The sequence below is a fragment of the Ovis aries genome, chromosome 4, assembly GCF_016772045.2.
Source record: "Ovis aries strain OAR_USU_Benz2616 breed Rambouillet chromosome 4, ARS-UI_Ramb_v3.0, whole genome shotgun sequence".
Classification (NCBI taxonomy): domain Eukaryota; kingdom Metazoa; phylum Chordata; class Mammalia; order Artiodactyla; family Bovidae; genus Ovis; species Ovis aries.
Genome location: NC_056057.1, coordinates 86,912,386 through 86,939,440, shown reverse-complemented (window position 1 = coordinate 86,939,440; position 27,055 = coordinate 86,912,386). Strand labels below are relative to the sequence as shown.

The window sequence follows — 27,055 nt, the reverse complement described above, 5'->3', positions numbered from 1 at the left end:
GTGTGTGTTAGAATGAATGAGAATGAGAGCTTCTTAACCTTAAGGTTTTAGCAGTCACGTTTGATTTACCACTCACACCTTTGCTCCACTGGGCATTATTACTTCTTTCTTTTTTTTTTTTTTAGTTTTTTAGTTTTTAAATTTTAAAATCTTTAATTCTTACATGTGTTCCCAAACATGAACCCCCTCCACCTCCCTCCCCATAACATCTCTCTGGGTCATCCCCATGCACCAGCCCCAAGCATGCTGTATCCTGCGTCAGACATAGACTGGCGATTCAATTCTTACATGATAGTATACATGTTAGAATGCCATTCTCCCAAATCATCCCACCCTTCTTTAATGTTTGCTCACTCCATTGGTAAAAATTGGTGCATTGATTATTAGTGAGGTTGAACACCTTTGTATGTCTGTGAAGGCTGGCTACTCTGAGCCTCATAGAAGAATTCTATTTCAAGAAGATGATGCTTTTTTCAACATGTAGTCTTTGGGTTGTGTATAGCAGGAGTTTATCAGAGTGATTCTTTAAAATGCACAGTATAAGTCTCTAGGCTAGACCTGCTAAATTGGAATAGAGGGAAAGGCCGGGACTGGGTAGTTTTATTTGTGGCAAGTTCTCCAGATGACTCTTCAACATTTCAAAACTTAAGAGTGCTCTTTTTTTTTAATACAGAAGGGTTTTTTGTTTGTTTGTTTGTTTGATTTTTTACTACGTAGTTATTTGTCTGCATGGCATATGAGATCTTAGTTCCTGGACCAGGGATCAAACCCTTGCCCACTGCAGTGGAAGCATTTAGTCTTAACTTCTAGATCACCAGGGAAGCCCCTAAAAGCTCTGGAGAAGAGGAAATTCCTTTACATTTCTGAGAGGCATTTTGGGAGCTGTGTAAGAAAACTGAAGACATTTCTGGTACTGATGCAGTTTTTAAAGATTCTATGTTGAATCTGCTACTGTACTGTGACTCTGTTTTAAAACTAAGTGATAATTACAGCCTAGTGGCTACTCTACATAATTCAGCTTACATTTGGCACTGCCACACCTCTGAACCCCTCTGAAAATACTCATGCTTTCAATATGTGACAACTCTTAGGAAGAAGAGGGAATTTATGGTTATTTTCTTCTCTGTTAAAAATTGAAAAGTCAAGGCAGGTTCTAGCTAGTTTAATATAAAGTTAAGCACTATCTTCAAAACAAAATGTCCCATTAAAATAGGCTCTTGCTGTCTTTGAGAATCATATTTTCATGCTATCCCTAGAAACTTGGTTTGTTAAGGAAGTGAAGTGGTAATTGGGTCCAGGGACTCAGTTTTGGTGTCATTAATTGTTTCTGATTTCAAAAAACACATGGATCTCCTTAACATTTAAGAATAGGTAGTAAATTATATAATTCTCATCAATTATACAGTAAATTGGTGCTGGGAAAGATTGAAGGCAGGAGGAGAAGGGGAGGACAGAGGATGAGATGGTTGGATGGCATCACCAACCCGATGGACATGAGTCTGAACAAACTCCAGAAGTTGGTGATGGACAGGGAAGCCTGGCGTGCTGTGGTCCATGGGGTTGCAGAGTCGGACACGACTGAGTGACTGAACTTAACTATATAATTCTCGATGGCCTCATTTCAACATTTTTGTTCTTTTTTGGTAATTAAAAGGTTTTCAAAGTGAGTTTACTTTCTAGTGGATTTTAAAAATGGTTTGTATAGTGTGTATGTCGTATTAATATTTGATTAATTTCCTAAGTTATAACAAGTTTGAAATGAATTAATTTAAGTATTTGAAAGGAAATCTTTGGACTCTAATATAATTCTAAGGAACTTGAGGAGACAGAAAGGAATGTATATATTTTAGGTACTTTCTTCTATTCTATGAAGGGGTCATTGGCAAATATTTTCTTAGTATCACAGTGATGCTACATGGGTGTACACTGCTGTGCCAGCTGAAGCATACATCACTGTTTTGCTTGTGTAAATCTCCTCCCCCCTCCATTAAGTCACCAGGATAAAATAAGGGCTGTTTAAAAGAGAAATGTGGAAAGTAGTCCTTTAGGAAAAAGTTTGTCAGAATTTTTTTTATTGCTTTTGCACTAAGAGCAGTGTGAATGAAAAGTGCCATTAAGGTTTATTAGCTGCCAAATTTTGCAGAACCCAGCCTTTACATAGAATGGGCTTTGTGCTCTTAGCTGTTCCACGCAAGAAGCCAGTATTCGTGTGTGTTTTCCTTCATGGCTAGATCATTGTATTTTGTGCCAAAACCTCAATGACCTCCTCTGTTTCTTGCTATATTTAGTCTCAGATGGATTGTGGTCACAAGAGGGAAACAACTTATATTTATTTTGGAAAATAAATTAAAAATAAGACTGTTCTAATAACCAGATCTAATAACCAAAAAGATCCTGATGCTGGGAAAGACTGAGGGCGAGGGGAGAAGGGGGGCAGTAGAGGATGAGATGGTTGGATGGCATCATCGACACAATGGACATGGCTTTGAGCAAACTCTGGGAGGTAATGAAGGACAGGGAAGCCTGGCATGCTGCAATCCATGGGGTTGCAAAGAGTCAGACACAACTTAGTGACTGAACAACAACAATAACCAAATCAAGATATTTGGCGTCAGACAGCCTATTTCCCCTTTATTTCTGTTTTTTATACATATTCGCCTCCCATTCATCATTCCTTCTCGAGATAAAATCTGTCAATTATATTAACTGCTTCAGATTATACATTTCTAGAGAATTTATTTCACTTCCATTTATTTTATGTTCAAAGGATATGAGATAATAAGAATTTATAGGAAGTAGCTTGAACTTTGGTTAGTTCTCTGAACTTTGTTGAAACCATATGAACACAAAGCATACCCAAATCAGCTCATTATTTAGGGAACAAAGTTGTGTGCCCAAATGTTGGGGTGTTTTCTTTTGTATTGTGCATTTCCAAGTAATAAAAATGAAAATTAACAAAGGAACAAAATGAAGATTTTTTTGTGGCCAGGAATTTTTAAACTACTATTGATATTACTATTGTTAAAAATAAGATTTCAAAAAGATATGAATCTTGAATTAGTGTCAAATTTGCTCAACTAAGCCCAGTTCATATTGCCCTATAGATCAGATGTGGGTGTCTGTCTAGTCTCCTAAGAATTACTTTAATATCACAGGTGTGGAGAGACTACGATTTGTGTGACCCCATTTTTCCTGTGGCACTGCAGATAAATCTATACAAACCCTTCCAAAAAGGTTGAAGAGGAGGGAATACCTTCCAACTCATTCTATATAGCCAGCATTATCATGATGCCAAAAACTAGACAAAGAGATTAAAAGAAAACGATAGATTAATGTCTCTCATGACAGATATAAAAATTCAAAACAATGTTTTAATAAATCAAATTCCAGCTATAAGAAAATCACAGCATGATATGCTGAAACTAGATTTCTTGCCAGCTGTTGTGTTGTGTACCTGAAGCTCTGTTGTGATTAAACTCTGTTAATTGCCTCTAAAATCCAATTCTTGAAAATGTATTTACAAGGTTATTCCAGAATGAGGCTTGACTTGAGCTGAACTCTTTCTCTTCTTAATTCTTCTCTGTTTATTTTTGTGTCATAATCTGCAGTCACTTCAAAGAACAATTTCATAGCATTATGTACTCAAATCAAAGGGCATTTTTCAGCAGGGATCATTTGTTATCAGGAGCTCTTCAGGTGTATCTATAGAACACCTTGCAGGCAGAATTCTGTACAGTTTGTGCCACCAGGGAAGCCCGTAGAACACATAGCTTATTTGTTTGTGATTTCCTTAAACTTGATATTGGCATTAAGTGATTTCACATTATTTTGCTTAGTATGAAGTACCCCCTCATTTAGCACATGTAGAGATTATTCACCAAGTATTTAATAACCCTGAGTTAATTTAAACCACAAACAAATATAAATTTAAGATAGTATTTGTCAATTGCAGTATATTCCAAGTAAGTATATGTGGATGAGTCTATGAGTGATTGTGTTTGTGAATATGTAAGCATATATGTGTCTGAATGTGGCTGTTTGAATGTTACAGTTGTTGATATTTTGTTTCATTTAATTTCTAGGTTCCAGTTCAGTGGTCAGATATGGTCACTTTGAAAGCCAGAATGACAAATTATGGCTTACCGAGATACCGGTGGCTTACTCATGCTTGGAATTTTTTTCAGAGAGAGGTAAGTGCTACATTTTCGAAGGTAGAGGTTATGGAATAAATGGCACATTTTCATGAGTGTACAGAGCTTTGGCTTTGGTCATTTTCTCTGCGCTGAACAGTTAAGCCCATGATTTAGTTACCACTGGTGTAGTTCTTTATAAAGAAATACTTGAAGTAGCTCTATGCCCTGCTTTTCTTCCCATATACATCATTTCCCCTTCATTTCACATGGTTCACAGATATTTTAGAGTTTTTTAAAGCTCTTTTGCTAAACTACTGTAAATTTTCCCTTTTTAATGAGAATTCCTTGATAATTACCCAAGCTCTATTTGAATGGATCATTTTTCATGATTTTTAGAGCTCTCTATAATTTAAACACCATTAAGAAATTTAAAATAATGGGTCTCATTGGGGAATTAGAACTCAGTATATCATTAAAAGCATAGCTTTTTAGAAAGAAAGACCTTCCTTCAAATTCCAGCTCTGCTGCTTACTATTACATGAGCTTCTGTAATTTTCTTAACTTCTTTTAGCCTCAGTCTCCTCATCTGCAAAATGGGGATAATAAAAGCACCTGTCTCTTCTGGGTGTTGAGAGAATTAAATGGGATCCTGAGTTTGATCTCATTTAGCTTATGGTTGTTAACAATAACATTACAAAGTTAGGTGCTTTTAGATTTTTGTACTTACCTTGCATATAGCACCTCATCCCATTATCTTCTCAAAGAGGGACTATATTTAGTTGCTTAAAATCTGGTTACTTTAACCATTGATTCACCAAAGTTCTTCTCCCAAGCAATTTCCTCATGACTGGAGTGAGATTCTCAGGTGACCAAGTATATCTCTTTCTGTTCATGTCATTTAACCCTGGGCTCCGAGTGTTTGAGGATCAGTGTCTTGCACAATAGATGTCCTGCTCTCTGCCCAGTCACTCTGTCTTGGATACGGGCAGAGGTTCAAGTCCAGGGTAAACTCCAAATCTGGCTCTTTGTGTTACAGTTGTTGAGATGGTGAAAATTATCGTTGCAGCACAGATTTCCTGTTTATTTAAATGCTTCCTGACTTTGTTTGTTTACTTTTCATCTGTATTAAAAGCAATGTGAAGGGAAAATAAATGAAGCATGTGGGGAATTTATAGTAAGCTGTGTTCAGCTACTGCCCTGAATGGGTGCTTCCCAGAGCTCTTTATTTTCTGAGATTTGTGGTGTAGACCATGATATTCCAAGTCAAAAAATAGTGAGTTTTTTTTTTTTTTTTTTCCTAATGGTACAAAGAAGGATCCAACTTAGGTAGACTGTATAGCACTGCAAACAATAGCGCTCCTGTTTTTTGGATTTGTTGTGTATATTAAGTTCTCTCCTCCATCTCGTAGGCCTATTTCACCCAAAAGGAGGTGGGGAAGACCTCTTGGCCTCCTGGAAGAGTTTTTGAAAGGCCCTTGTATTAATTCACTAGAGCTGCATCCATAACAAAGTACCACAGACTGGGTAGCTTAAACATCAGAAACTCATTGTCTCACAATTCTGGAGGCTGGAAGTCTGAAATCAAGGCGTCAGCAAGATTGCTATTTTTTTTTTCTGAGACCTCTGTCCTGGGCTTGTAGATGGCCAAAGTCATCTTCTCCCTGTGTCTTCTTTGGTGTCATCCTCCCTCTGTGTTTAAATTTCCCCTTATAAAGACAGCAGTCATATGGGATTCCCTGGAGAAGGAAATTTCAACCCACTCCAGTATTCTTGCCTGAGGAATCCCATGGACAGAGGAGCCTGGTGGGATACAGTCTGTGGAGTTACAAAGAGTCGGACATGTCTGAGTGACTAAACAGCAGCGTATGGGACTAGGTCCCACCCTTGTGACCTTAGATTAATTAAATTACTTCGGTAAAGATTTTTCTTCCCAAATATGGTCACATTCTGGAGGTTAGAACCTCACCCCATGAATTTTGCTGGTAGGGTCGGGAGGACACAGTTCAGCTGATAACACTCTTCTCCCAAAATAAATTGTAGAGCTGAGAGCAACCTTGTCAGGCAGCAGTTTTCCTGACTTTTCATTCGGCGTGGTTTAGGCATGCATCTCACTTTACTGGACACTCACTTGAGCCCTGGTGATATTTATTCAGTACTTTAAAAAAAAACCTGATGCTAAAAATGTATTATTTTTTTTTAACATAGAGGTGGGAGTATAGGCTTGGGAATGAATAGGCTCCATCACTCACTGATTGGTGATCTTGATAACTTACTTGACCTGTTCTTCAGAGCCTGTGGTTCTGCTTATGTGACATGGTGGTGGGATTTTCCAGTTTGACAACATGTTAGAGGAGTGATTCCATCTCACAATGTGACTCTACAGGAGGCAGGAATAGTCTACGGAGATGTACTCCTTAGTCATGCATGGTTTAAGAATGGGTTTGTGTCACAAGGGAGTTCTCAGGAAAAATTTCAGTATCAATTCAGTATCTTCTATTGATGAAGAAAAACAATTATGTAAAAAGAAACAATATCTCAGTGACTTGTTAAAATAAAAAAGTGTTTGGTCCAGAACGTGAAATGCTTAAATTATTTGGAAAAGTCATCTCTGTGCAGCCCCTCACTTCGTGACAAGGCCAGAGAAATGGACTGTTCTATTGTGGATGGAGTCAGAGTGTTCCCAGAACTGTCCTCTTGTCATCACACAGAAAAACACACGATGTCAGGAAATGAGAAGTAGTTTTCCTCTGCATGCAGGGATGTAAAAAGACTAACTTGGAAATGTAGTAGTTTATGATTTTGAGAAAGTTGTCGCTTTTACTATGTGTTTTTTTATGGATGCTTAATGACAGGTGAAATATATGGTATTAAATTATGTTTGCCTTAATTCATGATGTTTGTGGTATAATTGTATCTTTTAGACAAAAATATATAAAAGGAAAATACTAAAATTATTTCTCAAGTTTCTTGAAAAATTTAATATTACTTAAAGCATCAGTGATTCATCATTTATAGTATTCAAGATGATTTTTTTTTCTCTTTCAAAATTAGATGTTTAAACAACTGAAAGCAGGTTAAATCATCTCTTGTTTCATTTCACAAAAGAAGTTCTTAATTCTTTAAAGTTTATTTTAGATAAATTTTGAAATGGTGGGTTGTGATATTTTATGATGCAGAGTTAATCCTGAACACAGGTGGATCAGTTGGCCTACATGATTTGCAAAGCCAGCCGCTCTTGGCAGAATTCTCAGTGACCGCCCATGTATAGTCCTTCTTTCTGACTATATGGAAGAGTAATCCTCCTCTACCCCACGGCAGAAAGTTTTCATAGTTAATTACTCTGAATCTAATCTAAATTAAGAAGACCTTAAGCAGTGTTTCTAAACCTTGGCCAGAGAAAGTTTTTCTTAATACTTGGTGAAATGAGACCAAAAAAAAAAAAAAAAAAAGACAATTTAGTTTGTCTTAATGTCTTAAACCCAACTTTATTTAATCTAAAAGCACATCATTTTTTCTGAGATTATGGTGATAGGATATGACAGCTTTTTTCAAGATTCCCACTCAGTTGAATAAAAATTTGTCAGCCAAACCTATGTTTATATCTCAGAAATTTTTGGAAATTCGGTGGTTAATGAACTCAAGTTGGGTAATATTTGTGATGCGGGCTGTTGGCCAAAAATCTTTCTACAGAGATTGCAGAAACATTTAGTATAATATTTGAATTTGTGAAGCAGTTAAGTCGGTAACTAGGCAATATGCAAACAGATTGATCTACTATTCCCTAGGAGCTAGAGGCTTAACGTTAAATTTGTTTTGTTAGTATGCGTATGAATACTATCGCTCTATGGTCACTTGTAGAGGAGCTTACACTTGGGGAGTGAGTCTCAGTCATGCCTGATCTGTCTTCATGCATTATGGGCATTATTGTTCAGAATTGTTCCATTATGAAGTCCTCTCCTACATTTCTGTTGTCAACATAGAATGTGCACATATCATTAGGTGATGACAGAAGTGACTTTAGCTCTGGGTACAAAAATTTAAGAAATCTAACGTTTAATCTCCCAAAAGTTAAGAAAATATTTTTGTTGTTTCTGAGCCTGACCAGTCATTCTTTTGCAGTTCAAATGCTGTGGAGTTGTCTATTTCACCGACTGGCTGGAAATGACAGAGATGGACTGGCCCCCGGATTCCTGTTGTGTTAGGGAATTCCCAGGATGTTCCAAACAGGCCCACCAGGAAGATCTCAGTGACCTCTATCAAGAGGTAAGGCCATGTGTCATTCACTTATCATGGAAGTAAAGAACCAACAACAGGCCAATGCAATTTTCCTCTTCTACCTAAATATGAAGAACTTGAAATGTTTTTTCCTCTGAAATGTGAAGAAAGGGAACCAAGCTAAAAATAAATATAAAAGTCTGAATACTGATCACATTTTAACAAAGAAAATTGGGAAAGATTAGGTTTTACAATTAATTGGAGTTTGAACTGTGTTATCTAGAACCAAGCTCCATTGCCACCTCCTAAGGTTGCTTCTAAAATAGACATGCAGAGTGTGTGACTAACTCTGGATTTTCAGGAAGACAAGGTTTGGAGTTCCTGAGCAGAATAGGTATTTAGGGCTTCCCTGTATACTAAAACATGGGAGTGGGGGAGAGGAAGAAAACAAAGCAAAACAAAATGACAAAACACACACACACACACAATTGTGTTTCTCTCCACTCCCCAGAGAAAATGCTGTCCTCAAGTCTTCAGGTCCCCCTGCTGGTTAATGATCACTGATGTTAGTTTTAGCCGGTTTAATGACTGATGCTCACTAGGATTCAAATCAGTTGTCAAATGGCCCAGAAACTTTCATAGTTACGTTTTCTGGGAGAATTTATCAGAATCATCACATTCATTTGTCAGCAGAATCTTTCTTATTCCTTCATTTTTAATGGCGACTTTCAAACTTTGTTAGGGGTATCCTATTTTCAAGTTAAAATAGAACTACATCATTCCAGTATAGTTGTGCTGGGCTTAGTATAGCTGTGCTGTGCTTAGTCGCTCAGTCATGTCTGACTCTTCGAGACCCCATGGACTGTAGCCCACCGGGCTCCTTGTCCATGGGGATTCTCCAGGCAAGAATACTGGAGTGGGCTTTCATGCCCTCTTCCAGGGGATATGTTCCCAGCCTAGGGATTGAACCCAGGTCACCCACATTGCAGGTGGATTCTTTACCATCTGAGCCACCTGGGACACCCAAGGATACTGGAGTGGGTAGTCTATTCCTTCTCCAGGGGATCTTCCCTACCCAGGGATCGAACCCAGGTCTCCTGCATTGCAAGTGGATTCCTTACCAGCCAATAGCTACATGTTCCTATTTCAATTAAAATTAAACCAAATAAAAATTGCATTTGCTCAGTTGCATTAGCCACAGAACTAGCCACCAAGTACTCCACAGCTACTTGGGACTAACAGTTCCTATGTAGGACCACACAGATATAAACATCTTTACAGAAGGTTTTGTAGTCTTGATCTAGAATGGAGGCTCAAAATGTAAATCAGATGCCGGGAAGCTGCTCCAGCTGATGGGCTGGGCTCATTTCCCAGATACCTCACAGTCAAGCATCTGGGTACCACAAATCATCTTAACATAAAAATAACAAGTGACACCATTCATAATATGATATACACACACAACATGTATCTGTTTTTCCCTGGAAATACTATTATTGTTCCAAACACCTTTTAGGGCATCTGCTAAAGTCAGTTGTAAAGATACACAAAGAGAAAATGTTTTATTAATTTATAGTGTAAATTAACAAATTTGAAAAAGATGCTGGATTACCCACACAAGTGCTTCATCGCATACATATCTTAAATATGAGTAACTTTTGGCTGTTAAAAAATTCAGCTGAGAGGACAAGGCTATGTCACATTTAAGATATCCAAAATAAAGCTATTTGGGTTCTGAAGACACGCCACAGAGAGAAGTGCCAAATATTTTTAAGAGATTCAGAATTGTGTTCGTCTTCCTAAGGTAAGAAAGTTCTGCAGTGGGAGTAGCTCAAACAAAACATTTATTGACTCACAGTTCTAAAGGCTGTATGTCGGAGATGAAGGTGTCAGCAAGGTTGGTTCCTTCTGATGCCTGTGAGGAAACATCTGTCCTGTGCCTTTCCCTCAGTTTCTGGTGGTTTGCTGTCCACCACTGGCATTCCTTGGCTTGTAGAAGCATCACCCACGTCTCCGCTTTTATCTTTACATGGCAGTATCCCTGTTTGCATTTGTCTCCAAGTTTCCCTTTTTCATAAGGACACCAATCACACTGGACCAGGGGCCCATCCTTCCCCGCTATGACCTCATCTTAACTAACTCTGTCTGCAGAGACTCTCTTTTCAAATAAGACCACATTCTGAGGTTCTGGGGATTAAGGCCTTAACATATGAATTTGGAGGGGCTGAGAACTGTTGAAACAGCGGAATAACTCAGGTTGTTTATTTTAAAGAATAATCAAAATACTTGTAGTCATGCCCCACACTACTGGGAAGCATTGTGTTTAGATGTTATCATTTTAAGCATATTATGCTTAGTAGCATTTTGGCTTTGAATGAAAAGAATATACAAGATATATTGAACAAAGAATTATTTGTTCAGTGTTTCTTGAGTTCCTCAGTGATATGCTACATCTTTTTTGGGGGGTGAAAGCTGAATATTGGTTGGTATCTGTAGTAGGGATGGTCACCTAAGTTCTCAATAGTTAAAGTCTTGTTGATTTCATAAAACAGGAGGTTGTGCTAAATATTTCTAAGATAATAGTAAATGCAGATATAATTGTGGATATTCAAAAACATTATAACCCACCACTAGGTTTTTTAAAAAAAGCAAAACAGATGATTATAGACAGACATTTACTTATTGGAATGTGAGCCCCAGGGAGTGCTGCCTCTTGGGATAAAAAAAAAAAATTGCAGAACAAAATCCGAAACCAAAATCCATAAAAAGCCCCAGATGATAACAGAATAGATGTGAATGTACACATATGGATTGAAACCTATCATTGTTCCTAGTGTGAACTTAATCTAATACATTTGTTAATTCTTAGGAGTAGGAAGTCAATATGGAAAATTTGGGGGCTACGTATATAACTTCTACCTTCTTTAGCGATTAATACTAGTAACATGATTATAACCAATATTGATCCTTGAGAATGACAAAACATGGATGAATTTGCCATATCTTCCCACAAAATCTGAATATGGACAGATTCCCCTCAATTTTGTTGCTTAGTTGAGAAACAATTAATTAAATAATGAAAATTTTTGGTTTAAAAAGGCAATTCACTTTTGCTGGTAGTATTTTAATGGTGCTTTACTTCAGGATGTCTATAATTGCTGTTACATGAATTTTAAGATTAAAAAGAGCTACACTATTGTGCATGGGCAAATTGATGATCCATATTATTTTAAAAGTTTTTTTCATATTTTCATCAAAGACTTTCAAAAGCAAGCTGACATTATCAGTTCTGAGATGTTCTGTAGACAGACTTCCAGCAGAGATAGAGGTTCATTATATCAGAGTAATCTGCTTTTGCATTTTATAATTAATAACAGATGCTGATATTGATAATGATATAGCACATAATTATATGTATAGCTGACTTACAAAAGTAGATAACTTAGTAGCTTTATGGCACAGATACAGTTAAATCCATCATTAAAATAAGAGTTAATTCCTTTCTGCCCTGGAGAACATGTTTCCTAATTGCAGTGTTCCCAGAGATCATCCACCTGAACTATGAGGGGTCTAAAAGGGTAAACAAGTGAGGAACAGCTATTGGTATTCAGGAAATTTATTCTGAAATAGTAAGTACTAAAAAGAGATATTTTGATGTCTCCTAATATTTCAAAGTTCATCATTCCGAACAGGAACTAGACTTATTCATTGTTGCTCCAAGGGCCAGAAGTTACAGGAAGGAAATTTTGAATCAATAGAAGGAAGACCTTGCTCATCAAAATCCGTCCAATTGTGATAAAGGTTCTCTTGTAAAACAGTGAGTGTCTCATCACTAAAAATATTAAAGTCAAGGTCAGATAACTATGTCATTGGTGAGTAGAATGGATTTTTAAATTAAGAGTGAATCCGGACGAGATGAACTTCAAGGTCCCTTTTATCTTTCATATTCTGTAAGCTTAGAGATAAGAACTGACTTTCTTCCTGCAATCTTTCTTCAGCAGTCTGAAATCAAGGAAATAAATCATTCTGAACCATCTGGTGGCCTGCATGGTCCCTGACCCAATAATATTTTATGACATATTTGAAATCTGTGAAAAATGACAAAGTGGAAATAGAGCAGTAATCACACATTTTAAAAACATTTTTATCAGAGGTATTGTTTGGTTTGGCACACAGCTCCTCAAATATCCGTAATGAGCTATCCACTTGTATAAAAGTATACATTCAAAAATTCACAGATGAAAATATCTCTGAACATCAATTTGGTTCTGTCCCATTCATTCATTCAAAAATGTTGCTTACTGGTTTCCAAGTGCTGTTATGAATGCTGGAGATAAAGTGGAGAATGTTGGAGACAAAAAGTTCTCCTGCAGTATAACTTATATTCTAGATAGACATTTAACAAGAAAAAAATAGCTATAAAAGATCATTTCAAGTGGTGAAAAGCACTTTGAAGACTCTGAACAGGGCCATGTGCTAAAGAATGACTTTCTTGGTGAAAGTGAAGTGAAAGTCACTCAGTCGTATCCAACTCTTTGTGACCCCATGGACTGTAGTAGAATGGGTAGCCTTTCCCTTCCCCAGGGTCTCCCCAACCCAGGGATTGAACTCAGCTGCCTGCATTGCAGGCAGATTTTTTACGAGCTGAGCCAGAAGGGAAGCCCAAGAATACTGGAGTGGGTAGCCTATCCCTTCTCCAGTGGATCTTCCTGACCCAGGAACTAAATCAGGGTCTCCTGCATTGCAGGTAGATTCTTTACCAACTGAACTATCAGGGAAGCCCTATGAAGGAATTACTTAAGACAGGCTGTTTAGGAACAGGTTCTCTTAGGGGATGACATTTGAACCTGGCCCAGTTGGTGACAAAGATTCAGCCTGGCAAAGATCTTCTGAAGAGTATCTTTTTTGCCCAGAAAACTGCAAGTGTAAAAGCTACCCCTCCTTCAACCTGGAGGTGGCTGGGCTATGGATTCCTGGCTACTTCCTACCCTCTAATTTGATTTTTAATGTAATCACACTCTCTAAATACTAGGTGTGAGACTTGGCTTCAGTGAAACATCAGTGTTTAAGTTGGTAAAATACAGGACTAAGCTGCATCTCTTCCTTATCTCCCCTGCTGAGTTTTCCATCTTGTCAGCTACTAGAGCTCTAGACTTGACCGGAGAATAAGAAGAGAGAAAAAAGACTAAAGAAGGCTTGTAAAATTAAAAGTCTGGGTGAAATAGGGACTTCTTACTCCTTGCCCAGGGACCTGACCCCAAGCCCAGCTCTTGGATGGGCTTCAAGAGAAAAGTGATACTGTTGTAATTGTTTTTTATATTTGCATGCATTTTTTTAGCGACTGGTATCCATAGCTTTCATCAGCTTTTCTTGGGAAAAGACAATATACCTAAAAGTGTGAAGAACCACAGTTGTAGGGAATAGTTACAGTGTTTGCTATCTCAGATAGAAAATGAAGCAAAAACATCTCCTCAAAAAAAATTGAAAAAGTATTTTTGTCCTCTTCGTGCCACCTCAAGAAAAAGAGATGGATGTAAACAAGCTCACAACAGGCCCTATTTCAAAAGGACCAACTCAAATGTATAAGCAAGAGGGAGAGAGAGTCAAGTAAAGTATACGTCCAAAGACACAATCCTTTGTTTTGTAGTTAGGAGAAAGACAACTGTTCAGAGATGGACTGCTTCTTCAGAAAACTAGTTATTCACAGAGGTTATGTAAGGGCCAGACAGTGAGCTGGTTTCCACGAAGCTGTGTGCCATTTAGACACTTTTTCTTTAGACCTTTAATCTTGACAAGTTCCCTGTGGTATTGGGTTTGAATATCAAATATTCTTAATACTTTCCTTTATGGCAAATAATTTTGCCCTAAACCATTTCTTCCTCTTTAGATGGTTGGTTGTTTCTTTTCTGAGTGACAGAAAACTTCTCTATATAAATAGAGAGATAGAAGAGGGCAGGGCTTCCCCGGTGGTTTAGGGGTAAAATAATCTGCCTGCAGTGCAGGAGATGCAGGAGTCTTGGGTTCAATCCCTGGGTCGGAAAGATCCCCTGGAGGAGGAAATGGCAACCCACTCCAGTAGTCTGGCCTGGAGAATCCCATGGACAGAAGAGTCCGGCTGGGTTCATGGGGTCGCAGAGTTGGACATGACTAAGCACAAGCCTGAGGGGTGTGGATATGAAGGGCATGTGTCTTCCTCTCTGAATCCAGACTTGCAGGAAGAAGAACTGAGATGATGACGGTGTGTCTAGGTCCTCAGTCCTCTCAGAAAGTAAACGGACTTGCAGAGATGCTCCCCTAAGCATGGTGATCATGTGAGATGGCTTGTTTTGAGGTTTTTCTCCCAGTTGTGTGTTAACCTTTCGGTGAGCTGAGAGTCAGGAATTCAGCCTTCTCCGGATTGGAGGTCCTGGCCCCACCCATCTTCTTTGGAAGACTGTTCTGCTGTTCTGCTTTGGAAGACTGTTCTGCTGTTCTGCTGTCCCTGAAAATATTCATTTTATAATCTACGTACATTTTTTTCTGGGGAGGGGCAGTAATCTCAGCCCTCAACTCTTTTTGTCAATACTCTTCTCCTGTCAACATTTTTGTTAGAATTAGAAAGGTGAGTCAGTACTATGTGTCTGCTTTGACTAATAGAGGTTTAAGTTTATGATTTGCACACACAGCATCCTGCACACATAAATATTATGTCAGCACTTCTGAACCAGAGGAAGAAGGATGACAGTGTTGTGGGTACAAAAGGACAGGGTGGGGAATGGGGGTGTGGCCTTCTGGCAAGCTCTACCTAGGTATGGGATGGATTATTTTTTTCCCAGCTTATCCTGCTGTTGTGCTCCTAGTGGGATTCTTCTCAGGACCAAGTAAATTGCCATGCCCCAAACAAACAAAATTAGGGGCAACTGTTGAAAAAAGGAGCCCAAAGCAGGAACGAAGAGGTAACAGCTTAGAACCTTGGCCAGGTACCATCCAGTTGCATTACTGTGAAATTGGTTAAATCAGTGAAGGAATGATCCTCCTGTCAGTGGCTAGAAACAGAGGCGGGAAGGAGATGATCCTGACCTGAGGCATGGGAAGAAGCCTGACACTGGTGGGCGGTTCTTCATTGCCACTGTCTTTATAATGGAGTTGTGGGGTGAGAACACGCAGAGCGGGTAGTAGATACTGGGTCTCCAGTCTTATTAAAAGCTAAGTGAATGTTAGCCAGTTGCTGAAAAACATTTGGGTAGCTTGGGTCCCTAAAGGACTTTTCAAGCAGAGGCAATGGTGCAGAATTAGAGCTAGAAGCAGGACCGCCCCGTGGGCACAGGGGGCGTGGGGAGGGCTGGACAGAGCAGGCGCTGACTTATGAAAAGCCCTATATGTCCTGCTAATGCGTGTATTTTATCCTGAAGTCTGTGAGTAGTTGCCAGATGAAAAGAAACAAATTCACCAATTTGAGGCATTGTTAGGAAAGCAAAGCTGAGGACAGAGTAGTTATGGGATGCTGATTTATTAATGATGACGTGCCATTTTCAGATAAACACACATAGAATTGCCTGAATGGTGAACGGCAGGAAGCTTTTCAAGTTCTGTGGTTATTTAGACGGAATATCCCCAAGAAGTTCCGTTCTCAGGGCTCCTTTATATAAAGCAAAGACACTCCCTCGTGACTCTCTGCTGACTTCATTATCTCCTCCATTAACTGCTGGCAGGGATCGGGTTGACTGGGACCTGGGGTGATAGCTGTTTTATCATCCAAGCCTTGCAGGACCAGTTTGGGCTTGGTGGGGGTGGAAATCCCTTTTATCTTCAAGCTTTGCTTGATCTAATCAGATCTTGAACTGTTCTGCTGGTTTTGCTTCGGGTATACAAATGCCTTCTTTCCTTTCTCTCTCTGTCTCGGTACAGTCACTGGCGAGTTTCCTGTTACCTATTCACTATTCAAACCACTTATTTTTCCTCCTGTGCTTTATTAGTAGAGACTTGCAAATTTTGCCTTTAGAAGGTACCGATATAGAAAGCCATAATAATATTTTGACCTGAGAAGGTACCTCACAAAGTAACAATTTTAAATTTATGCTTTAAAAAAATCATGAGGTTGGCTTTGTGGAGTCTGAGTGGAGGTGAGAATTGTGTCTTGATTGGGTGAGAAGAGAATCAGGCAGGGAACTGTGCAGGTAATTCATGTGAGTGATTATAAGGGCTGGAGTTCAGATGTGCCATTGAGGAGGGTAAGGAGGGAATGAATGTGAAAGATATTTAAAGGGAGAGAATGAATAGAATGATGACTGGGGTGGGTGGGGGCAGTGAGTGACAGGGAAGCTGAGGACAAGGATGCTTGACATTGACGTGGACTCTGGAGAGATGAAGAAGTCATTTGTGGAGGGGAGCAGTAGAATTAGGTTAGCTCCATTTTGGAAATGCTGAGCTTAAGGTTCCTGTCAGGTCTTCCATGTGCAGAAACCCACTGGAAGTATGAAGCTCAGGAGACAGAATTCAGCCAGAGATCTGGGTTTTGTGTGCCCTCTTTAGGAAAGTGCTAGCTCCAAATACAATGGCTTGGATGAGGTAGAACTCTGTTTCTCTCTCATAGATCAGTCAGCTGGTCCAGGCTGCCAGGCAGCCCTATTGTACAGGTTTGCCCAGGGGTCTTCGGTAGTTAGACAGTGTCACTTTTTTAAACACTTGTCTTCCATATTTGCTCCTATTTTCCTCAAGTTGCAGTAGTGGGGAGGAGGAGGAAGTAGGAAGGGGACCATCCAGTGCGTGAAGCTCCGCCCTCCGCACCTCTGCACGCATTTGCTTGGCTCACAAGGCTGTACTTAGCAGCAAGGAAGGCTGGTAAGTGTGGTCTCTGGATAGGAGGCTACGTTCCTGTAGAAAATGCTATGCTAGGAAGAGTGGAGAACAGACTAGGGCAAGTGGGATGTCTTAACAGTTTCCAGGTGTTATCAATATGTCAGTCAGTCAGTTCAGTCTCAGTCATGTCCGACTCTTTGCGACCCCATGAATCGCAGCACGCCAGGCCTACCTGTCCATCACCAACTCCCGGAGTTCACCCAAACTCATGTCCATCGAGTCAGTGATGCCATCCAGCCATCTCATCCTCTGTCGTCCCCTTCTCCTCCTGCCCCCAATCCCTCCCATCATCCGAGTCTTTTCCAATGAGTCAACTCTTCGCATGAGGTGGCCAAAGTACTGGAGCTTCAGCTTTAGCATCCTTCCTTCCAAAGAAATCCCAGGGCTGATCTCCATCAGAATGGACCGGTTGGATCTCCTTGCAGTCCAAGGGGCTCTCAAGAGTCTTCTCCAACACCACAGTTCAAAGGTATCAATATGCAGGAGGCAATAGATTCATAGGAGGAGGTAAATCTACACAAAGAGATGGCTTAAAATATGCAGCAAAGGACAGAAGCTGGGAAGTGGCAATACTTAAAGACAGAGAAGACACCTGTTGTAGGTAGAGAAGAAATGGAAAGCAGTCTCCTGAAAGCCAAGGGAGGAGAGGATTCTAGGAATGAGTTTTCCTTAGTGAGGAAGCATGGTTCAGAGGTTTAGGCTAGGCTCCAAACTAAACTCTTTGGATTAACCTCTCTGTGCTTCATTTTTATTGCCTTTAAAATGAAGATAACCAGAATACCGATCTCATGTGAGTGAATTAGCATGTTTATAACCCTTCAAATAGTGCCTGTTTGTAATATATACTACAGTAATGGCTGAGAGTTAAAGTAAATTAGGGATTGAAAAGGACACATGGGGTTTTTCAAATAGAGTCACATGTAGAACTCTCCGAGCAAGCATTTTATATACATTATATAAATGTATATATAAGCCCTATAACAATTATTTGAAGGTGCTGTATCATTATATCCATTTTACAGATAAGAAAGGTGAGGCACAATGAGGTTCAGTGCCCTAGTCCAGTTTCATAGAGCTTAGTCAGTGACTGAACTCCAATCTATTTGATTCGAAAGCCCATACTTGTATTAGTCACTAAAATTTCAAGATGTGGAGTACATGGTGAGGAGCAAGCTGAGTGTTTGTAGACTTTTTTCACCTCTAAACCTCAATTTCCTTATCCATTAAATGAGATAATAGTAGTGTCTGCCTCATTATAATTAAAAAAAAATTAAGCTACTTAATAAACCCTTAGCAAATCACTTGACATGAAATAAACACAAATCTTCAATGCATGGTGGTAGCTAATGACAATAATAACAGGAATTTATTAACATTTATTAGGGTAAATAGAAAAAATAGTGACCTATGATTAGATTTTTAACTAACCAAATTGCCCTAAATTTTGCTAGTAATGGCAGGAAAATATGCATTTTCTGGTTCTATTTGTGTTGGCTGAAGGTAGATTTTAGACCAAGGCATTGGGGACTTCATGTGGTTTCTCATTTTGTTTTCACATCTTTCCAGTTCTTCAGGACAAACATTTAGGTGGACAAAAGGGCCCAGTGAGAGATGACGTCTAATGAGCGGTTTGTATTTATACACTTTCTGCTCAGACAGTGAACATCTGCCCCTGCACCTTACCTTCCTAGGGAGAATACCACCTTCTGGGTTTTCTGACACTTGTTGTTCACTCTCTAAGTCGTGTCTAACTCTTTGCACACCAGGCTCCTCTGTCCTTCACTGTCTCCTGGAGTTTGCGTGGAATCATGTGCATTGAGTCAGCAATGCTGTCTACCCATCTCATCCTCTGTAGTTCCCTTTTCCTTTTGTCTTCATCCTTTCCCAGCATCAGGGTCTTTTCCCAGTGAGAGGGCTCTTCACATCAGGTGGCCAAAGTACTGGAACTTCAGCTTCAGCGTCAGTCCTTCCAATAAATATTCAGGGTTGATTTCCTTTAGGATTGACTGGTTTGATCTCCTTGCTGTCCAAGGGACTCTGAAGAGTCTTCTCCAGCACCACAATTCAAAAGCATCCATTCTTCGGCACTCAGCCATTTTTATGGTTCAACTCTCACATCTGTACATGACTGTTGGAAAAACCATAACTTTGACTATACTGATCTTTGTCACAGACTGATGTCTCTGCTTTTTAACATGCTGTCTAGCTTTGTCATAGCTTTCCTTTCAAGGAGCAAGCATCTTTTAATTTCATGGCTGCAGTCACCATCTATGGTGATTTTGGAGCCCAGGAAAATAAAATCTTTCACTGCTTTCACTTTTCCCCCTTCTATTAGCCATGAAGTGATGGGAGTGGATGCCATAATCTGAGTTTTTATAATGTTGAGCTTTAAGATAGCTTTTTCATTCTCCTCTTTCACCCTCATATTTTTGGTAAAAATGACAGATGTTCAATAAATGTAGTCTTTTAAACTTAGGATTCTTCTTCTCTAATGGGGATCTTGTGAAGATGAAATGAGATACAAGGGTCTGTGGTTTTGTTTTGAGGTACACGAAGACTTTTTCTACTGCATTTCCTGTGTATAGGTTTGAGTAACTTTACTCTTAACAGAACAGAAAATCCTGTAGTGAATTTTATTGCTTGCTGTTTAACTTTTTTTAAGGACAGGTTTATTTTCCTGCAGAGCTAATGATTATCAGTGGAGAACTTTTGCTCCAACCTCTTTAAAGCTCATGAACTCATGAACTGCTGTCACTCAGTTTTTCAATTTTAAAATAAATAGGACTGAATGTTACTTATTTGTACCTGATAGTTAACACTGTCATCTCAAACTTGGGAGTTATGTTTATTATGAAGAATCAGTTATGAAGATATCTACTGGTGTGTATTGGCACCTAGATTTTATTTATACTTTATCTTCATAAGCACATTAGAAGTCTGCCTAATTTTTTGATGTGGCCTGTGAATATTGAGTACTGAAAAGCCACAGGAGTTCTAATTTTAGAAACTCATTTTGGAGCTTGATCAGAGAATAATTTCAAGTGTATAATTTCCTCAAGTGAAGTAAGGCATCTTGACATGCCTTCAGATAGATTCCAGGAAATACAGGGATTAGTGATTTCTCTCTGATAAAAAGGTAGTGTTGTATTTACAGTTGACCAGAATTTTAACATTGCAGCAAGCAAAGTAGGTTAGCCAGCTTGTCTTATTCCATACCTTTGAATTATCTGAGGTTATTAATGCAGTGCTAACATGGCTTTATTTAGGAAGAAAACATATTCAAGGTAAATCAACTCAGTATTTTATTTTGAGAAAAGCAAATAAATGCAATCTAGTTCTTTCCTATTGTGAGTAAAAGAGTCTTTGTGAAATGGAATGCAGTTCTGAACTCTAACATTTCTGTTTCCTCTTTTGTCTCACTCAACAGCAAACACTCCACAGTGTTTGTTTTTGCAACTAAATATCTGTGAATAGTACAATAGATTATATAGAGACACATTTATATTTTTTCTTCTCTAGACTTAGTGTCTTGCTTTTCAACAAAAAAATCCAACTTTACACTGAAAAGTGTGAACCTTATTCATGATTATTTGGCTGGCTCAAAATAAGCTCACAACTTGTATTCAGACTGAACTACTTTGAAGAAGGTGTTGCAGAATAGGCCATAAACCCTGGAGTTGTTTCTATGAAGAATTCAGAGAGTGGCTGAGGCAGACAATCATATTGTACACAGAAATCTGAAAAAAATACTCTCTTTTCAAGAAGAAGAATATTCATTTGGAAAGTTAATCCTTAACTTTAAGTAATGGTGTAAGCAATTCTCTGAAATTCAGCATGATACCTAATAGGCTGCAAGTTTTTACAGTGCCTCCTGAATTACCAAAGAAATATTAAATTATATGCAATGTAGGGAGATTTGTGCTTTATTTATATGTTTACACCTTGTATCTTTTAATGCAACATACAACAAAAAGGCACAATGGATGAATAATAAAAATAAGATTGATTTATTGCATAAAGGTAAATAAGTCCTAGAGAAGTAATATAGAACATGATTAATATAATTAACTTTGCTGTGTGTTATATATAAAAGAGTAAATCCTAAGAGCTCTCATTACAACTCTTAAATATAAAAATGTTTCTTCTTTTTCTTTTCTTTTGTATCTATATGAGACAATGGATATTCAGTAAACTTATTGTGATAATCATTTCATGATATATGTAAGTCCAATTATGTTGTATGCCCTAAACTTACACAGTGCTGTGTGAATTATAACTCAATAAAACTGGAAGGGAAAAATAAATAAATAGCAGTGGAAAGCCAGGATTAAAGAAAGAGTAATTGGACATGCTTGATGTGAAGGCAAATGGGATTACCGTGGTTGTGTTTCATATTTGTCCTTGAGCTTTCTGAAAGCCCAGGTGGAATGACACATAATCGTCTGGATCATTTTAATGTTTAGAGGGCATGTATTCTAGTTTTTCAAAGGGAGCAAAATTCTAAAGTATTTTCTCAAGTGCAGTTTTATATCTACCACTCTAAAATACCTAGGAAAATATCTTCAATATTATTTTTCAAAAAATTTATAGAGTAATTTGTTATGGTGTTTTTCAATATCATTGAAATACACTTCAGTGGAAAATAATATGTGAGGGCACAGGTTAATATAGTGCAGCATGGCAGAATTTGGTAGTCTGGTGTGGTATTTAGATATAATAAGTTGAAGTACCTAGAGATGGCAATTGGTTTTATTTATTTTAAAGAGTCTGTAGATAACATCACTTTTTGAGGGGTTTTTGATAAAGAAGGACAAGGTATAATTTAATAAATTCTGATGACAAACTTAGTACTAAACTAAATACTTACATTCTGTCTAGTTTGGGATTTATCTTTGTAAACTAAATGAGGAAGTAATAGGGCTGATTTATTTATTAAAAATTGAGGAGTCTAACTAGGACCTTTGCTTTGAATAAACCACCTTTACCCTCCTTGACATGGAGATAATCTTCCAGTCCAGTGATCTCTAAGGAGGCCAGGTCCTGACTATGAGCTGTAATGATACAATCCTATGTCCACTTTTTTAGGGGGAACTGAAAAGCTTTTTTCACTGGGATGCAAACCCATTCATGACAGCCTAGGTTGTCTTAATATTTTATTGCATTTTCTTGATGTGGCCACTGAGGTTTCCTTAGATTCCCAGAATCAATAAGTCTTCCAGACTTTGCTGAGGAAGCATAGAGCCTCAATCAATATTAGCCAGAGGTGAGATCTTAGGGCCTTCTTAGTTCTTTCTTGAACTTGTGCACAGTCCTGGGATTGAGCATAACCGTACTCACATGTGTAACTTTCTAGATCCCCACAAATATGTCAGAGCTTTGCCAAAACCACAAAGGACTTCACATTCTCCAGTTTTTCCCCTTCGGCTTTTGACTAGCCCATTGTGTGCAACTATTATCCACTGCCTCAGGCAGCCTCAGTGCTGAGCAGTTACCTGTGAATGCTTTTGACAAATACTCCCCAGAGGGAAAAGACTGTTGCCCAGGTTGAACTGCAAGTCAAGTCAAATAAAGACAGCTTTGCTAGTGATCTCTTTCAGGGAACCACCAGATAGGACAAATAATGACAGTTCTCTGACAGTGGGTCTTTGAAGGAGCTCCAACCCTTTTCTGTTGCCTTTGGTGGCTGCCAGACCACTGATTTTTACCATAATTGTGGGCTGTTTATTTTCAAGGCTCCTGCAGAGCTGGGGAAGGGGTATGGGAGTAAAGCAAATTAAAATGCCACAAAGCTTGCTGTTCTTACTGAGATTCAGGTGCTCCTCTTGAATAAATGCTCCTCAGATTGCTGCAAGCATTTGGTTAATTTCCAGAGTTCAAAAAAAAGTTGAATGGGGGAGAGGCTTTTCAGAGGTCCTTTTTCTGCCAGTTTTGTGGATGTTACTCTAGAAGTGCTTTTTAGCCATATTTTTACAAATTAAAAAGGTGAACTTTTTGACTTCTAAGTTCCCCTCCCACTCTGGAACATTCACTGTTATCTAATATATCACATTCCCAAATATCCTAGATAATATAATTTACTGTATCTTTGTTTTGCTATATGTGGCTGTTTAAAATAAAATTGAAACAGACTTTACTGAATGCCAGAGTATGAAGCACAGTTGATTTCTGCTTTGTTTTAATCACATATTAAAAAGTATTACCTTTTCTGCATAGTTATTCAGCTTAGAGTGAGTTAGTCTAAAGGGATGGGAGATCTTTACATGCCAATGGGAAAAACTATATGGGTAAAATTTAAGCACCAGAGACTGCTGAAAAGGTAAAAATCAAATAGTAATTGACTTATTTCACAGGATTGTATTATTAGCATATGTATTTCTTGAGTAGTTTACCTTTAATTGTGGAATTTATTTTAATTGTTCTTTATTCATTAAAGATCTATTTTTGTACTAAGTACTGAAAACATAGTTGAGGAGTCAACTAAACCATCCATGCAAAGCCATTTTATATCAATTTCTTTGGAGATGGATATGATGATCTGTGCTGCATTACTTAGCAATGATGTTAATTTCCAAATGTCTGAAGCTAAACCTTTATAAGTAGTTTTGGTGCGCCTCTTTCCAAACTATGTTAAAGATTTTTTTGCTTCATGAGGAGAGTCATGATCTAAAGTCTCAGTGGCAAACATCATTTTGGATAGTTACTTCACTGTCTTGAGAAACAGTGACCTCCACCTTCGCTGTTACAGGTGGGCAAGGATTATTTCATCAGTACTCAGTGGGAATACAATGCTATGCTTTTGGTGTTTTATTCTCTAAAAAAGTGTTGTACTCATACTTGTCCATTAATACGTGCTTTTCACAGATTCTGCATCTCTTTTAATTTGTGCTTTCTAATCTTCTGTGGGCTGATATACCAGATAAATCTGATCCCCACTGAGTTCTTACTATATATGAGATCCCATTCTAGGTGTTTAATGGTGTTTGTTCATTTAATTTTCCCAAGATCACAAACAGGCTGGCCCTATCATCATTCGTGTTTTCATACAAGAAAACTGAATCACAGAGAGATTAAGTAACATGGCCAAAGTCACAAAGCTTATACATAGCAGAGCAGGGATTTGAATTCAGAATTCTGGCTCTGAAGTTCATGATCTATATGGTGTCATATAAGGATGTTAGAATTACATATAAGCATAAGTGCAAATGGGTTCTGATGAATAACCTGAGTGGAACTCTTTGAAAAATACTTGAATGTCGGTGATTGTCTTGTGTCATCTGTCTTGGTTTCTCACTGTGTGTGTGTGTGTGTGTGTGTGTGTGTTAACTAGGTAAGATGACTAGAGAAGTTATTTTATTAAAGCAGTGTTAAGTATCAATAGTATTACTTATAAATATTTTAACTTCACTTTTGGTGAAATTGATAAAACTTTGCTAATGTTTTGCTGTTAATTTGCATTATATGGTATACCAGAAAAGGTAGTTACTGAAATGTGTCTGTGACTAGTTTTACATGATTTTTCTTTCTTAAAAGTAATGACTTATTAGGGTATAGTTACATATAAGTGTCTTTGGAAATTTAAGAATTATGTATTATATATTCCTCTCCTCTACTATAATGCACAAATTAACAATAGGCTGATTCAGTAGCCTTGGTTTCCTTGATTTAGTTGAGTTATTTATAGAATCTGGGGAAGGAAACAAGAAGACAGTTATTTTAATAATTAAAATTTATTTTCAAAGAATGCACACCTCTATCTCCCATCCAGTGGCTCACAGGGTTCCCTATTGAGAGTCACTATCTTAAAAGTTTGTAATTCAAGTTGTTTGGTTCCACTAACTGATGGATGATTTTTTTTTTCCACTATTTTGATCCTCTGTAACACAGTCAGAGGAATATTGAGCATATTATTTCTTTTACAGGGTTGTGGGAAGAAAATGTATTCCTTTTTGAGAGGAACCAAACAGCTGCAGGTGCTGAGGTTTCTGGGGATCTCCATTGGAGTGACACAGATCCTGGCCATGATACTCACCATTACTCTACTCTGGGCTCTCTACTACGACAGACGGGAGCCTGGGACAGACCAAATGATGGCTCTGAAGAACGACACCACTCAGCACCTGCCTTGTCATTCAGTGGAACTGCTGAAACCAAGCCTGTCGAGGATCTTTGAACACACATCCATGGCGAACAGCTTTAACACACATTTTGAGATGGAGGAATTATAGAGACTGTCAAAGAAGGAAACCACAAATTTATTTTACTGGACTTGTGAATTTTTTGAACACACACTTAACTGTTTCAGAAATGTTTAGAAATGAAAATGTTGCCATAAAAGGATACCCAAGCACATAATGTTCCACTCTTTGAAAGGAAGTGGGAAAAGTTCCATATATGATAAAGCACCACGTGGACAATAGGTGATACCTTTTGTAATGCTGGACAGATCTAATACCCACTTTAAAGCCTGTGTAAGATTTTTACTGAACACAGTTATGCTTTGAGGTTTATGCTTTGGCAGTGTTTGACCAGCATTTCTGCATCCATGTAAATGTGCCGAAACATGCTAGGTGGAGTTGGAGCTACAGTAAAGTTTGATTTACTTCCATAAGCTTACTAGTATATAAAGTTCCAAATAACTGCTAACATAGGAAGTTAGACAGTACTAATGACTTTTATTACTTGGTGATATATTCTTTTGAGGAGAAATAGATTATACATAAGTACACTCTGAAGATTGGTGACTACCTAAATGCGATTTTTGCTGGTTACTAAAAATATTCTTACTACTTACAAGAGCAAACTATAACATTGTCTAAAACTGATCAGGGATATATATGTATATGAGTCTGTGTTAAGTCTGTATAATTCAGTAGATTTCAGTTCTTATAACATTAAGAATAACAATTGTGAAAAGGATAAATCCATAGTGTATAGCACCATTATTTTAACCTTTCCTGTTAATAGAGCTTTAACATTCTGTCTTGGGTTTATATTACATACATAGTGTTAACTTAAATACTTAACCACTAATTTTGAAAAATTACTCATGTGATACAAAGGAATCATTATAATTCAGAATGCAGTCTAGTTTCTAGGAAGTATTAACAGAAAAAGTTTACATATAACTTTAGTTCATTCAGCAAAGACCTGGATGTTATCCTTCTGCCAAACTGAGACTCATTTTGACACTAAACACTTTCTAAAGGAACTTATCTTTGCCTTCTCCAAACTAGAAGCAGCAGTCTCCAAGTCTCAATATAATTCTACAGAGAATAGTTTTCCTTTTCTCTAGCAAAAAGCCAAGAGAATCTTAAAGTAAGTGACAATTTAGCTAGAAGTTTTCTTTGCCTTATTTCACTGATTAAGATACTGTGGTGAATTACACAGATTATTAAATTTTTTACAAGAGTAAACTATATTTATTTGAAATGGGAAAAGTGCATTTTACTGTATTTTGTGTATTATGTATATTTCTCAGAAAATAGAAAGGAAATTAAAATGTGTCAATAAATATTTTCTAGAGAGTAAAAATTTGCCTGAGTCTAATTTTTATACTTTATAATCACTTTCACCATTCAAAATATTAGCCAGGGGGAAAATCTGAGACAACATGGTTGAATTAAGTAATAATAACTATCTCCAAAACCCAAAGCTACTCTGTAAGAATATGTATCTCACTGAAAAATGACAAAAAGATGCCCATTTACTTTTCAAGTTTTCTTTTTGAGCTAAATGATAAATAATGTAGTTGTCTGATATAATACAAAATATGCCCATTTATGTCAATTTACCTTCTCAATGTTTTCATATCCCAGTTTCTTAAAGTAATTTTCTGAAGAAAATGAGCCTAAGGAATACAATATTTGAAA

At 37.9% G+C, this 27,055-nt stretch overlaps 1 protein-coding gene across 3 annotated transcripts in view; it reads left to right on the top strand.

Moving 5' to 3' along the window:
* TSPAN12 (tetraspanin 12) overlaps window positions 1–26,717 on the top strand; it is a 66,711-nt gene extending 39,994 nt beyond the window's left edge. For all 3 annotated transcript variants that reach the window (XM_027968759.3, XM_060414810.1, XM_004008009.6), the window contains exons 6-8: window positions 4,083–4,190; window positions 8,253–8,396; window positions 25,106–26,717. In XM_027968759.3, coding sequence (XP_027824560.1) covers window positions 4,083–4,190; window positions 8,253–8,396; window positions 25,106–25,411 — 558 coding nt within the window. In that variant the 3' untranslated portion in view covers window positions 25,412–26,717. The remainder of the gene's footprint in view (window positions 1–4,082; window positions 4,191–8,252; window positions 8,397–25,105) is intronic.
* The last annotated feature ends 338 nt before the right edge of the window (window positions 26,718–27,055 follow it).